This window comes from Belonocnema kinseyi, chromosome 10 (genome assembly GCF_010883055.1).
Source record: "Belonocnema kinseyi isolate 2016_QV_RU_SX_M_011 chromosome 10, B_treatae_v1, whole genome shotgun sequence".
NCBI lineage: Eukaryota > Metazoa > Arthropoda > Insecta > Hymenoptera > Cynipidae > Belonocnema > Belonocnema kinseyi.
This window is the reverse complement of record NC_046666.1, coordinates 92,254,398-92,267,722: the sequence shown is the minus strand read 5'-3', so window position 1 is coordinate 92,267,722 and position 13,325 is coordinate 92,254,398. Positions and strand designations below refer to the sequence as shown.

Below are 13,325 nucleotides of genomic sequence, written 5' to 3'. Positions count from 1 at the left end.
ACACAATAATTGATAGCCCAGAGGTCGGATTCACCGGAAAAATGTCCACGAAGCTCGTCATCCATTTCAGCCAGATCTTTAGGCTTGAGGGAAACCTTGGTGCTGATGTTTCTCCGGGTCGTAAAGCATCGCTCTTCATCTATTGGATGCCTGCCCGCGATTGGACTTAGTGTCGCCTCTCTTTCTTTGTTGCCGGCTTATTCTAGCTGTTGTGGAATAGGCGTTCCGCTTACATAGCCCCTTTTACGGATTAGTTCAGCATGGTGTCGCAGACGTTGCTGCGAAAAATGTGATGGCTCCGAGTGTTTCTCGTACCATAGAGCATGCCGCCTTGCCATGCAACCCCGTTCACAGGCCACACTCGCATCGTAGCAGTCTAGCAAGTCGTGAATCAGTCGCTCCGTCCACCTAAAGGTCACGAGATCCCGCCGATCCATCGCATTGAATCCATTTTCATTGGCTCCGCCAGCTTTAGATTGGTCGGCACTGTTGGCCGACCCATTGTCGGGAGCCCTGCGTGTTCTGTTGTTTTGAACCGCACTTACTACAACTATGTTTGGTGTTGTCATTGTTGTTTCCACTAGAAGCTAGGGAAAGGGGTTCGTCCATCCTTTTAGAGCCCCGCATGCAAGGATAAGGCTGCGTACTCTGAGAGGTCGCCCGGTATCCCAGAGTCACCGTTCTAGACACCTCACCCAGGTGCCATTCAGCTTTCGGCACGGTTTTCACACCTCCGCTTGGGGGTTAATTCCTTCGGGACCACCCCTGGACAATTGTCCGCGACTGCTTATTTATTTTTGTAACCATATTCAGCAGAAACCCTTGGTACAGGAACCCTCTATCCGCAACCCGAGGACGCGTTCAGTGGCTTTGTCATAGGCCCTTCGGTATCATTCTAGAGGAATCAAAACTGAATCGAACGGAAAAAATAGCAAGCTGCTTCTGCAGTGCTGTTATATGGAAGCGACAATTACCTCATCTTACCTATTCGATTACCCCCCAATTTTGGAAATCGCGGTTTTTCGAGGAGCGAAGTGAAGAGACTCTACCGTGCGAGCGAGCAGGGGCCGCAGGGTGTAAAGATTGCACACCACGGTTTGCACACGCATCGGGAGCCGACCACAAAGCTACACAAAGAGCGACAGCGTGACAACACACTGAGCAGATGTGCCACAAATCTATAATCTAGCGATCAAGGTTCAGCTGTGCCATCACTAGCACACACACACACACACACACACACACACACACGCGCGCGCGCGCACGCACGCACGCAAACACACGCACGCACACACAAACACACACACAAACAAACACACGCACGCACACACAAACACACACACATAAACACACGCACGCAAACACATATTTATATATCGGGCATGTTACGTCAACCGGCACAGTGGGCTGCCCAGAACTAGTATGCATCGATTCAAAAGTTATACGGCTCAAAATGTTCATATTTTAAAACTCTAAAGAAGGCCGTGTGGTAAAATTTTAAAAAACAACATGTCAGTTCCAAGACTGTGTCTGAAATCATTAAAAATTGCGTTTAATGAGTCTTATTGATATGTAACAAATATGAATAAAGTATTTTTCCACCTAAAACTAACTTACCTATATTTTTTCATGCGTGCTAAATCCAATTCTAATGGTAGTTAAACCCTATCTAGTCACTATTTGACCCTAAGCTCAAAAATACTTCAAATCGTCGAATTAGCACTATTTTGCGACGAGTTATGTAGCAAAACTATTTTATCTTTATCATTTCGAGGTCGCTGAAACCAATTCTAATACTTGTATAACTTTAGCTGTTCACAGTTGGTCCCTAAGCTGTGCAAAAACCCTGATTTTCTAAGATTATACGTTTGATTACCATATTGTCCCAGTGGGCACCGGGACATCCTAAAGACGTCCTTAGAATGTATCTCTATGTCATATGATTTGACGTCTTTAAGACATCCCCTGGATCTTTTCATGTCTTTAAAAGGTCCTCAGGACGTCCTTAAGACGTCCGCCGAAAGACATGTATAGGACAAGTTTAGGACTTGTGTGCCCACTGGGGTACCTTTTAGAGTTTTATAGGGTTGACACTGTCATTATGATAAGTAAACAATGCCCGCATTACTTGAAAAAATATTTTTTATTGTTCGTCTAATTCAGTAGTATACAGTAATTATTGGCTTTCTGTCACCGGAACATTTGTGTAGGTTTAATTTTTTACCTGTTACCAAAAACAAGTGTGCACTCTGAATGGTCTTCACTCGTGGAGCTTTAGTAAATCTCTTTTCAAGATGACGTGCAGTCTTTTTATGATCTTTCTCGCTGTATTAGTAAATCCTAAGATTTTTGATTTTTTTTCCAGTTAAACAGCGCTACTGAATCCAGCATTGCTTCCCCGGTAACACGCGTAGAATAGAGAAAAATTAATATTTTCAGATTTCAGCGCAAAAGTGAAGATTATTTTATTATTTTGAATTTCGCGATTTTTCCATCTGTCTAAAATGCCACAATAAAAATAAGAAACATGCTAAACTTATTCACTTCTATTTCCATAGCGACCGCCACACAGTTTTCTATTCTCCCAGAGAGAACGTGTTTTCAATATATTTAATTCCTTCTAATTGTACCGCTAACGCACCTCACAAAGATATTTTTTACTCCTCAGAAGTGGTCATATTTTGATTTATTTAATTCCTTCTAATAAGTTATAAAATGATTTAATGATGAAAAATAGGTTAAATAAATGCTTTCGTTAAATTTTACTAAGTCGATTGAGAGGAATAGGATTTGCACTTTTTGTGTTCCCGTTGCGGGATTTTTAGACGGAGAAAAAATCGCGTATTCATAGGAGCAGTGTCCATGAGCAGCATCTGTGAGCAATTCGATAACAGAGCCATTCGGCCTTGATACCAAAGTAATTCTTATGGTTTACAAGGCTGCAAATTAGCATTACCCGATACTCACCACGAGGAGGTTGCTTCATCGGATTTCTAGTATCCTTTAGGGGTCATTCATAAAATACGTGATACGTTTAGGGGGGGAGGTCTGCCGAATTATCATTCCCCATGTTTAGACCAAAGGAAAAAGTATCGCGTAGCGGAGAGGGGGTCAGAATTTCCTGAAATATGTATCACTTTTTTGTAAATGGCCACTTAGTCCTAATTGATTCAATCATCTTTTCTCTCGTAGTACACTGATAGAAATAGTATCATAGATTCAACGATATGATCGTAGGTTAGAAAATTATGAGTACATTCATAATATGACACATGTACTGGAATCATTAAGACTACGAAATCCACTTACTGAAATAATGTAAATACAACCTATTCATATTTGTGGTACAAAAATGCAATATAAGTATTGCAATTATATGAGATGTGTATTCCTATTAGAAATTTGCCTAAGCGAGCTAGCTCTTAAATGTTGCCGTTTAGCATTACACTCTGTATGAATGATTTATTCGACTCACTTTGTTTAGTTCACCACAGGCGTATTTCGCTCGGGCCTGTCTTCATAAGCAACAAGAATCAGATGGCCAAAAGAAACATCATGTATGGCTGTACCTATACCAGCAATAAAATATAATAAATCTAGTCATAAATATTTCTGTACTTCCTATTCATTTTTTTTTAGTGTAGGTCTCATGCGGTGAACTACATATCGTAGATAATCCCACAAATAAAAATCGGATGGCACAAGGTCAAGGGACATTTACGGCCTTTTAAAAGGGTCACCACTACCTATCCATTGACCTCGACAAATTTAATTCAGAAAATCTTTAACGATAAAAGCGTAATGTGGGGCCGCGCCATCCTGTTATAGCGACATTCTCGCTCGTGTGAATAGGTCGACATTTTCAAGTGAAATTGAAAGTTCGTTTTGAAGTAACTGTACACAACTATCTCTATCGACATTGTGATCAAAAAAATATAGATACACTAAATATCCATTAACGATGCCACACCAAATAGTTAAACTCCAGCGATGTTGATGGTAAATTTTTTGCATCCAATGAGGATATACCGGAGACCAATGATGAGCATTATGTAGAGCTGTGGCATTTGCTTGTCGCGTATGTACAAAAACAGAAAACGATCGCAGCAATCGTAATTTCTTTGTCACGTATGCGCCAAAATATAAAACAATTGCAGCAATCGTCATTTGTTTATCAAATACCCCAAAGGGAATATATCTCATAATTAAATTACCCTGTATTTTCTATACTTCGTTATTTCTCATTTTAAGAGATGAGACAAAAACATTGGGAAAAAGAGTTTAATTATACATACAACTAAAAAATTATTGAGGTTTGTGAAACCTGATCAATACTGCTATCCCTTTGGTTATGACGGACACGTTGGCTAAGACTTACGAATTATTTCCAAAAATGTTTACAATAAATTCCCGAATTTTTTATCATTAACAAGAAATTGTTTCGAATTTGGAAAGAAATTCGCAACAATTCAGTCTCATAATAATGAGTTTATTAGCTATAGCAACTTCAAAACATGGAAAAACGTTACCAGAAGTCACTGTGACAAAAGTAGAAAAGTTTTCCGAAGATGATAGTAACAGTAAACTGATGCCTCATAAAAATTAAGCTATTACTGTCGTACTTAACTGAGAGAAAGAAAAAGTACAAAAAAGGCTGTTACTATCAGATATTAAGTCATTACATATGGAATTTAAGAAATTGAATCCAGAGCATCCAATTGTGGTGTACCTTGACAGGTGCAAAAGACACACTGTGTGCATTTCTACAATAGTTGAGAATTTAAAAAATATGCTTGATACTGCTAATATAAAAAAGAACATGCGTGATTCAGATCAACCGCTTACAGATTACAAGGATTGCTTTTCAATGGTAGTTTGTAAACATGCGAAAGATCCGCGTTATTTCAGAAATTGCCAATCCCGCCCTAAAATAGAAAAATCTACAGATTATATAATGGACACTTTAGAAAAGAGAGATATAATGAAAGAATTCTTGTGGCATTCTAATTATAGAAATGCTCTCATCAAGCAGTCTCTTTCAATAAATGACATTCTGCCTGAATTTGCTGTGCAGCTGCAAAAATTAATCCTACATCATTTTATTTCTAAAAATCAATCAAACTGTACATCCGATCAGAAGAATAAACTAAATCGTCATGAAGTTCTGGTTCATACCGACTTTCAGAAAACTTCTATTATGTTGTGCAAAATGCCGCTTAACATTTTTATTAGAATAACAATCAAGCAACCATTCACCTGCAGCAGTGTATGTTACGCAAGAGATTTTGCTTCCTGAAATAAAACTGATGGTGCCAAATGTGAAAAAAATTATTCATATAAGTGATGGTACTAAACAGCACTACAAAAATAAATACCAAATGTGCAACCTTGTGAACCATGAAAATGATTTCGGTATCGAATCCAAATTACATTGTTATGGAACTTCTCACGGTAAGTGATCACCCGATTAGATTGGAACTACGTTTAAAAGAGAAGCAACTCGTGAAGGTCTTTAAGCTAACCCAAATGAAGCAATGCTGGATTCCACAGAACCATTCAAATATTTTCAGGTAATAAAAAGCTAATAATGACTGTAGACTACTATGTAGGACGAAAAAAAAGAACAAAAAAATGTAATACGAGTATTGTGTATTTAGCATAATGACAGACTCAACCCTGTTAAACGCAGAGAGGTACAATATGATAGTCAAACCCATAATCTTAGGAAATCAGGGTGGTTTCAGAGGTTAGGGACCAGATCCAAATAGTTGAAGTTATACTAATATTAGAATTGGTTTCAGCGACCCTGAAACCATAATGATAAGGTTGTTTTACAACATAACTCGTCGCAAAATATAAGTATTCGAAGATTTAAAGTATTTTTTGAGGTTAGGGACGAATAATGGTCAGACAGGATTCAACTAACATTGGATACGGATTCAGAGACACCTGAAACATAAAATTACGGTGGTTTGAGTACATTGCTTATCGCAAAATAGTTTTAATTCGACGATTTGAAGTATTTTTTGAGGTTAGGGACAAATTGTGACCAGATAGGGTTTTAATAACATTGGATTCGGATTCAGAGACCACGAACACAGAATGTTAAGGTGCTTTGACTAAATAGCTCATCGAAAAATAATGTTAATTCGACGATTTGTTGTTGTCATTAAAGAGAAAATTAATAAGTTATATATTTATTTTATACAAATTTAGGAGTAACTAAAGTGGGAAGCCGCAGAGTAATTCAATGGGCTTGCGTTCTCATGATTCTTCAGGCAGTTATTAGTAAATTCGGAGCTGTTTTCATTATTATTCCAGAGCCCATTGTTGGAGGAATATTTTGTGTTATGTTTGGAATGATTGCAGCATTCGGTACGTAAATTAGATATCATCATTAGACAATAAGTTCGGTCTTTTATATAATCAAGGTGCGTTAAAATGCACACAAAAAAACAATTCACAACCATTTATCGTGATTTTCCACAGGTTGTAATTTTTGTTCTATAGTTATTAGAATTTAAAAATCCCAGTTTTTAAAGCATAATTCTTTGTATTTGAAGTAATCAAAACTAAATTGTAAATTAAAACTGAAAATTGGAATACTTTTTATCGGCCTCTCGATTTATTTTAAGAAGTTAAATTAATTATGTTGTTTTTTAGGGAGCACAAATTTGAGTCTTGATGGGTTATGTTGGGCAGCTAAGGGAGCGTTTAAATATATAACCCACCATATTTCCTTGTTAAATACTTTAGATGCTCTCAAAATGGCTTCTTGTGTTTTGTTAAAGTTTTTGTTTGAAGTAGAATTGCGAAACCCTGGGGGCTGGGGGTTTGGCCCTCGAAGCCTCAATGCAGTTTACGTGACAAATTTTTAATGCGATTCGGGTACGAAGTGTCGGTTCACAACCGCCGCACAGTGCAGCGAATTAGAAAAATGGGGTTCAAATACATCCAGAGCCTACAATTTTCATCCGATACCAGCTTATTTTTTTGAATTAAAGGTAATTAAATCCTGAAGAGGTCTGTCGAGGGCGCTTTTGTTAAAAAGGCTCTTTTTCTTTGTTATTCAAGTTGCAAAATGCCAAACAACCATCATTTTTCATATTGGACATGCCTGTTCTGTAGCATTCATTGATTGTACCTCAAGAAGGTGAAAAACTGATAGATTTACAATCTATTAACAAATCCTAATAACTTAGATGAAGTTCGTGCAATCTTTTCAATTTTTATAAACAAAATTTATGAGCAAAATTGATTATTTCATAAACAAATTTATTAAATAAGCGCCTTTCTATATATAAAATGCAGAATAACATACCTGCATTTTGACAATTTTTCGTCTCTTAGTTTATTTTGAGCTATTCTAGAAATAATCTTAACGTCTTCTCCCGGGACAAACTCCAACTAATTGAACAGAAAAATCTGAAAGCAGCCATTCCGCATTCCTGACCCTAAATGTTGTTATGTTATAAAAAGCCTTTTTTCACTTTTGTTCAAACGTGGACATGAAATAAGATAACTTACCTTCGATTGCTTTCAGACATTCGTCTTTGATTACGTAATTGGCTTTGATATAGCTCAGAAGTTTTCCTCTATCTTCGTCGCCACTTGTGATCAATAAATCACAAAGAACTTGCTTCGGAACTTTAAATTAATTTATTGTTAGAACAATAAATTTTATCGAAAATAAGGGTTTCGATTGAAACTTATGAAGGAATGATTTGAAACTTACAACCGATAAAATTTCATAGTACCACAAGATGAACACGAAAACAAAGTATTCACAAATCTGCACTTTATGACAAATAATCCTCACTATTTGTACTCAAGAGTCGTAAATAATGAAAGTCGGGAAAACACAAAAATCCAATGGATACGTGCGGGAACTTTTCAATGTCCTTCCAAAAAAAGTCACTGTCTATCAGAATTATTGCAGATATACTTCAGGAACATGAATATCAGGTTTAAGGTTCAGGTTAATTGTTATAAACAAGAAATATAAACCATTACTTTCATACGGTGCTCAACCATAAGTAAAAACTTATCTTGATTAAAAATGCCAAAATATCTCGTTAAAGTAGTATTAAGAATGGAAAATATTCATTAGTTAACAATTACCACTACTTAAATATTCTAATCTAATAAACAATTTGTGTTATTTTATTTTTTCCAAAGATGTTTTTCTCATCAACCAACTTTCAAATTAATACTAAATTAAAATAAATAGCTGCAAAAATATAAATGTTAAATATTTTTATTGTTAAAAACAATATTATAAACATTAAAATAATCATCACAAAAAAACCGCTCATTCTGATGCAAACTTGCTACAGATGACAGTTTTTGCCATACTTTCTTCATGAATTATAACCACTTAGAAAACTGTAGCATGACTTAGCAGAAAAAAATAATTGTTTTTGATAGAAAGCGCTAAATGTTTGAATGTGTTTATAATATTATTATTAACAATAAAAATATTTAACTTTTTTTGCAGCTATTTACTATAATTTAAATTTAATTTTAAAGTTGATTGCTGAGAAAAACATCTTCGAAAAAAATAAAACAACACAATTTATTTATTAGAATATTTACAATAGTGGTCATTGTTAACTGATGATTATTTGCAATTCCTAATACTACTTTTACGAGATATTTAGGCATTTTAAATCAAGATAAAGTTTTTGTTGTGGTTGAGCACCGTATGCAAGTAATTGTTTATATCAATTGTTTATAAGTATGAACCTAAATCTAAATCCTAATATTCATGTTCTTGAAGTATGTTTGCAATAATTCTGATAGATAGTGACTTCTCTTAAGTCTTTTCTTAAAAAAAAAATAACATTCGTAAAATATCCAATTTTGACGTTCTACTTGTTTAAATACTAATTTTAGAGAGTGAAATTAAAAAATCGGGCCTGATGACGTTCTGCAGAATTTAATTCTGAGAACTAAAAAAAAAAACATCAAAATTGGTCAAGAATTGTGGTCCTTAATGGATTATGAACAGTAAATTCCCAATTCCTTCCACTATGCGCCGATCGTGTGCTGATACTTCGTAGCCGAAATTTTGTAAATGGCAAATGCATTGAGGTTTGGAGGGCCTGCTGCGGTTCTTACTAATCTTTGCGCGCAAAATTCCTTAGATGATGGACTCACTTCCTCTGTTGTTAACAAGAACCTCCTCGGTTCGTGGTCTTACTCGCTATAGCCTTCTGCTCTTCCGTCTTGTTTCTGCCTCGAGCGTTACCAGGCTCGGTCAACTACGTGGGAAATAAATGGCGACATTCAGCGCCATCTGCGATGGGCAGGAGAACTACAGAAGCATGCATGTGTTTGTCGCTATATATGTGCATGCTCCTTCCTTAGATGTGTTGACCAGTAAAATAATTGAAGAAAAAAGGATGAATAAAGACAAAATTAAGGAAACAACAAACGCAAAATAAGAAATTAAAGATAATTATTATTCGATTTCTCATTTTACGTTTCTCATTTACTTAATTTTGCTTTTATTTTTGTATTTTATGTAGAAAAAGATAATTAGGAGACGAGTTGGGATATGAATACGTATGAGTTTTTTAAATTTTTTCTGAAGCAGAGTTGACCTGTGATATACAGTTTTTTTTAATATGTATTAACTACACCAGTTTGCGTTTTCAAGAAATTATTTTCATTGAAGTGACACCGGCTCACGAAAAACCGTTTCATACGGAGACAGCACCAGACAACACGTGACAGTAACAATTTTCCGCGCACGCGCTTTTTACACCAACTTGCGCCATCTGCGATGGGAAGGGGAACTAATTTGACTCCCCTCGCTGCCTCTCAACCCCCCACGCACAAGTCCTAAAAATTCACTATTTTCCCTTATTGAGTTACCCGCGCCTGAGCGTTACTTAGTCGGGCCTCACCATGACCGATCGGTAGATCGGTGATGGTGACAACATGCGGATGACTTGGAGGGCGAATGGGAATTATTCAGCAGGACTACGCAAATGTTCACTGCTTACTTGACCCATGATAAGATATTTAGAGGTACTCATACTAGAGCACCTAAGTAGACGGGTATGTGCACTCGCCATTTTTGGTGAATGGAGTAGAGGGAGTACGTATAAAACGTGTGCATTACACGCGAGAATTGAAGCACGATTGTGATAAAATTAGCTTTTTATATTATACATAAAAGTTTGAATTTGTTTATAGACGTGCTAGGAAACGTGTGAATAAATATTTTTCTTTCGGAGTGTTCTGAAATGGGGTGTGATAGCTGCAATTGTGAAGACCGCATACAGCCCCCTGGTGGAGCAAAAGAACCGAATGGAGCCTTTACAAGATACCCGTAAAGACCCCATTCTGATCCTTTTTAAAAACTCAAAAAAAAAGAAAACAGAACAAAACTTTAAAATTGTTGAAATTCGGATTCTACGTTAACATTACCTATAGATTTATAACGCCTGTTGGCTGCTACACTTAAAATGCATCATCTGTAAGTAGCAGTCCACAAGCGTTATAGATCTTATTCTTTTTTTTAACTTTTTACCACTGCGAAAAAAGTATTGCGATTACTCCGTGAGTTTCCAATAGAAAATTTAACGTAGAATCCGAATTCAATTTGGTTCCTTCGGTCTACCACGGCCTACACCGGTGCTTATTAAACATTAGTAAATAACTTATTTATTAAACTTAACATGGAAAAATTATATTAGACCAAGTACAACTAATGTATTACAAAGTATTTACAAAGTGGTACACTCATTTTGTGTGCATCATACAAGGCACATGTTATACAGTCTAAAGTGAGGTTATGTTTAGCTTTATATGCATTTGCAATTGGAACGTAAATACGTCAAATAACTTCTCTACATTATTTTTACTTAGTCTAATATACTTTTTCTATGTTAGTTTAAATAAATAAGTTATTTACTTAGGTTTAATAAGCAACTGTGTAGGCTATATGTTGTCTTCACAATTACACCTTCCACACCCCATTTCAAAACACTCCGAAAAAAATATATTTATTCACACGTTTCCTAGCACGTCTATAATGAAATTGAAACTATTATTTATCAATGTTAAAAGCTAATTTGATAACAGCTGAGCTTCAATTCTCGCGTTTAATGCACACGTTTTATATATACTCGCTCCACTCCATGGACCGAAAATGACGGATGCACATGCTCATCTTTATAGTGCGCTACTTATACTTTCTTTTGTAATAATCTAATTCGTGTTTTTTGACGGATCAAATTGTATCTGGGGAGTTTTCTCGGTCGTAACGCCAAAGGTTGACGCGCGGACTAAGTTTTACGTCGAGCAGGACTTTGTTGGTATTTTCGGGATAAAATTGAATCCGAATGAATGAAGATACTCAATTTCTTTGGGCAGATTAAACTAAAAAGGTCTTTTCAAGGGGCCTTTACTATGATAATTTACAAATTTACAACACTTGTAATTATTGAAACGATTTAGATAACAAAATGCATAGTTACACAACTACTGAATTAATAGGCTCAATTTGTTATAGGGATTAGCTAAAAATATCTCCCTAATGATTCTTTACTATATGATATATTGCAATTGACAACAATTATTATGTTGACAAAATAAACAGTTCGAATATATTATAATAAATAGGCTGAATTTGTTTGCAGTCAGTTGAAAAAAGTCCTGTTAATTACCTTGTGCAAAATGACACTTAAAGTTAAACAACTTGAACATTTACACGGCATTTTTAGTTGATTCCGTATACAAAAATTTAGTATATGCATTCTGGGGTTAACCCTGGAGGACCGAAGGAACTGAAAGGAGCCTCTACAAAGTACCCTTGAAGACCACACTGAGTCCCCTTTTGGTTCCTTCTTGAAGAACTCAAAAAACAGCAAGATCAAGTTTTAAACTGTTAAACTTCGGATGCTGCGTTAAAATTTGCATTAGAAACTCGCGGAGTAATCGCAATACGTTTTCTTGCAGCATTGAAAACTATTTCTGAATGCTAGCACCACGCAGTGGAAACCTCAGACAACAACGCTGCGAGGCAAGTGAGAGAGAATTTTATTTATAAACTGCGCGCGCAAAATACTACTTGAGCTACCATATTATGGACGCGTTTGAAGTCACCTTCAGCAGAAGTTAATGACATTTTAAAAATTTTTAACGCTGCAAAAAAGTATTGCGATTACTACGTGAATTTCTAATGGAAATTTTAACGTAGAATCCGAATTTCAACAGTTTAAAAGTTGATCTTGCTGTTATTTTTTAGTTTTTTAAAAAGGAACCGAAATGGGACTCAGTGGGGTTTTTAAGGGTACTTTTTAGAGGCTCCTTTAGGTTCCTTTGGTCCTCCAGGGTCGATGCACATATATGGACTTGTCATACTGAGAAAAATGAATAGTTGGGGCTGCTACCTGTTTATTAGTAAAGCATTCATTGTTTCTTACAACTGTTCACTTACAAGGAAGATACCAGAGGTGTACCTCACCGATTTTCTTGAAATTGTGATATGTTATAGAACATCAAAAAACATTCGACACGTATTTTTTTATACGTGCCAATATGCCCATTTAAGTGGTGAAAACCACCTTTGAAGTTCACTCCTGAAAACACATTTTTTTAAATTTCTCGAATACAATTCGTAATTTTTTACTGGAACAAAGTGGGTAACACTTGTTATTTAAAAGCACATATTTATGCATTATTTTTAGTCATCAGACTCGCAACCCTCGTTTTTTATTAATGAAAAACTATATTTGATGGCCATTTTTTTCATTATACACATTCCAAAATCTGTTGAATCTTGACAAAATTAATTGTTTTATGAACAATAATCAAAAATAAAGTTGACCTGTTCCGGCATTTTCAAAAAAAAAATCCCTTGAGGGGGTGAGCTACCCCTAACATTTATATTGTTATATTTCTTTATTCCATTACTATATCATGGTGTAAAACTCTTGGATACTATTAAAATTGTTAAGTAAAGTTGATGTAGTTTGAAATTTTCTGAAATCAGCTCTTACAAATGAATTCATCCCTAAAATTCAATCACAAGTATTATTTTTTCATTACTTAAAAATACCCTTGGACTATTCAGTGGCGTAAAACGTCTAATAATTTTAGTTCACATCCTTGGTATTGAATTAGAATTCTTTACCCCGCTAATGTATCAACCCCTATTTTTCAATAAAAAAATGGCACCCTTTTCAATATGAAAATACTAGTTTTTTGACTTTGACGAAAAAAATTTTGGCAGTATGCACAATATCCAAATACAAAATCGACTGTTCTCACCTTAATAAAAAACCTATAATAAGGGGTGAACCAGCCCCACA

The 13,325-nt window shown here is 35.6% G+C and overlaps 1 protein-coding gene across 1 annotated transcript in view; it reads left to right on the top strand.

Moving 5' to 3' along the window:
- The window catches only part of LOC117182130 (solute carrier family 23 member 2), a 374,004-nt gene that overhangs the window by 274,914 nt on the left and 85,765 nt on the right, over positions 1–13,325 (top strand). Inside the window, exon 9 of the mRNA XM_033375172.1 lies at positions 6,217–6,375. Within this exon, the coding sequence (XP_033231063.1) occupies positions 6,217–6,375 (159 nt within the window). The remainder of the gene's footprint in view (positions 1–6,216; positions 6,376–13,325) is intronic.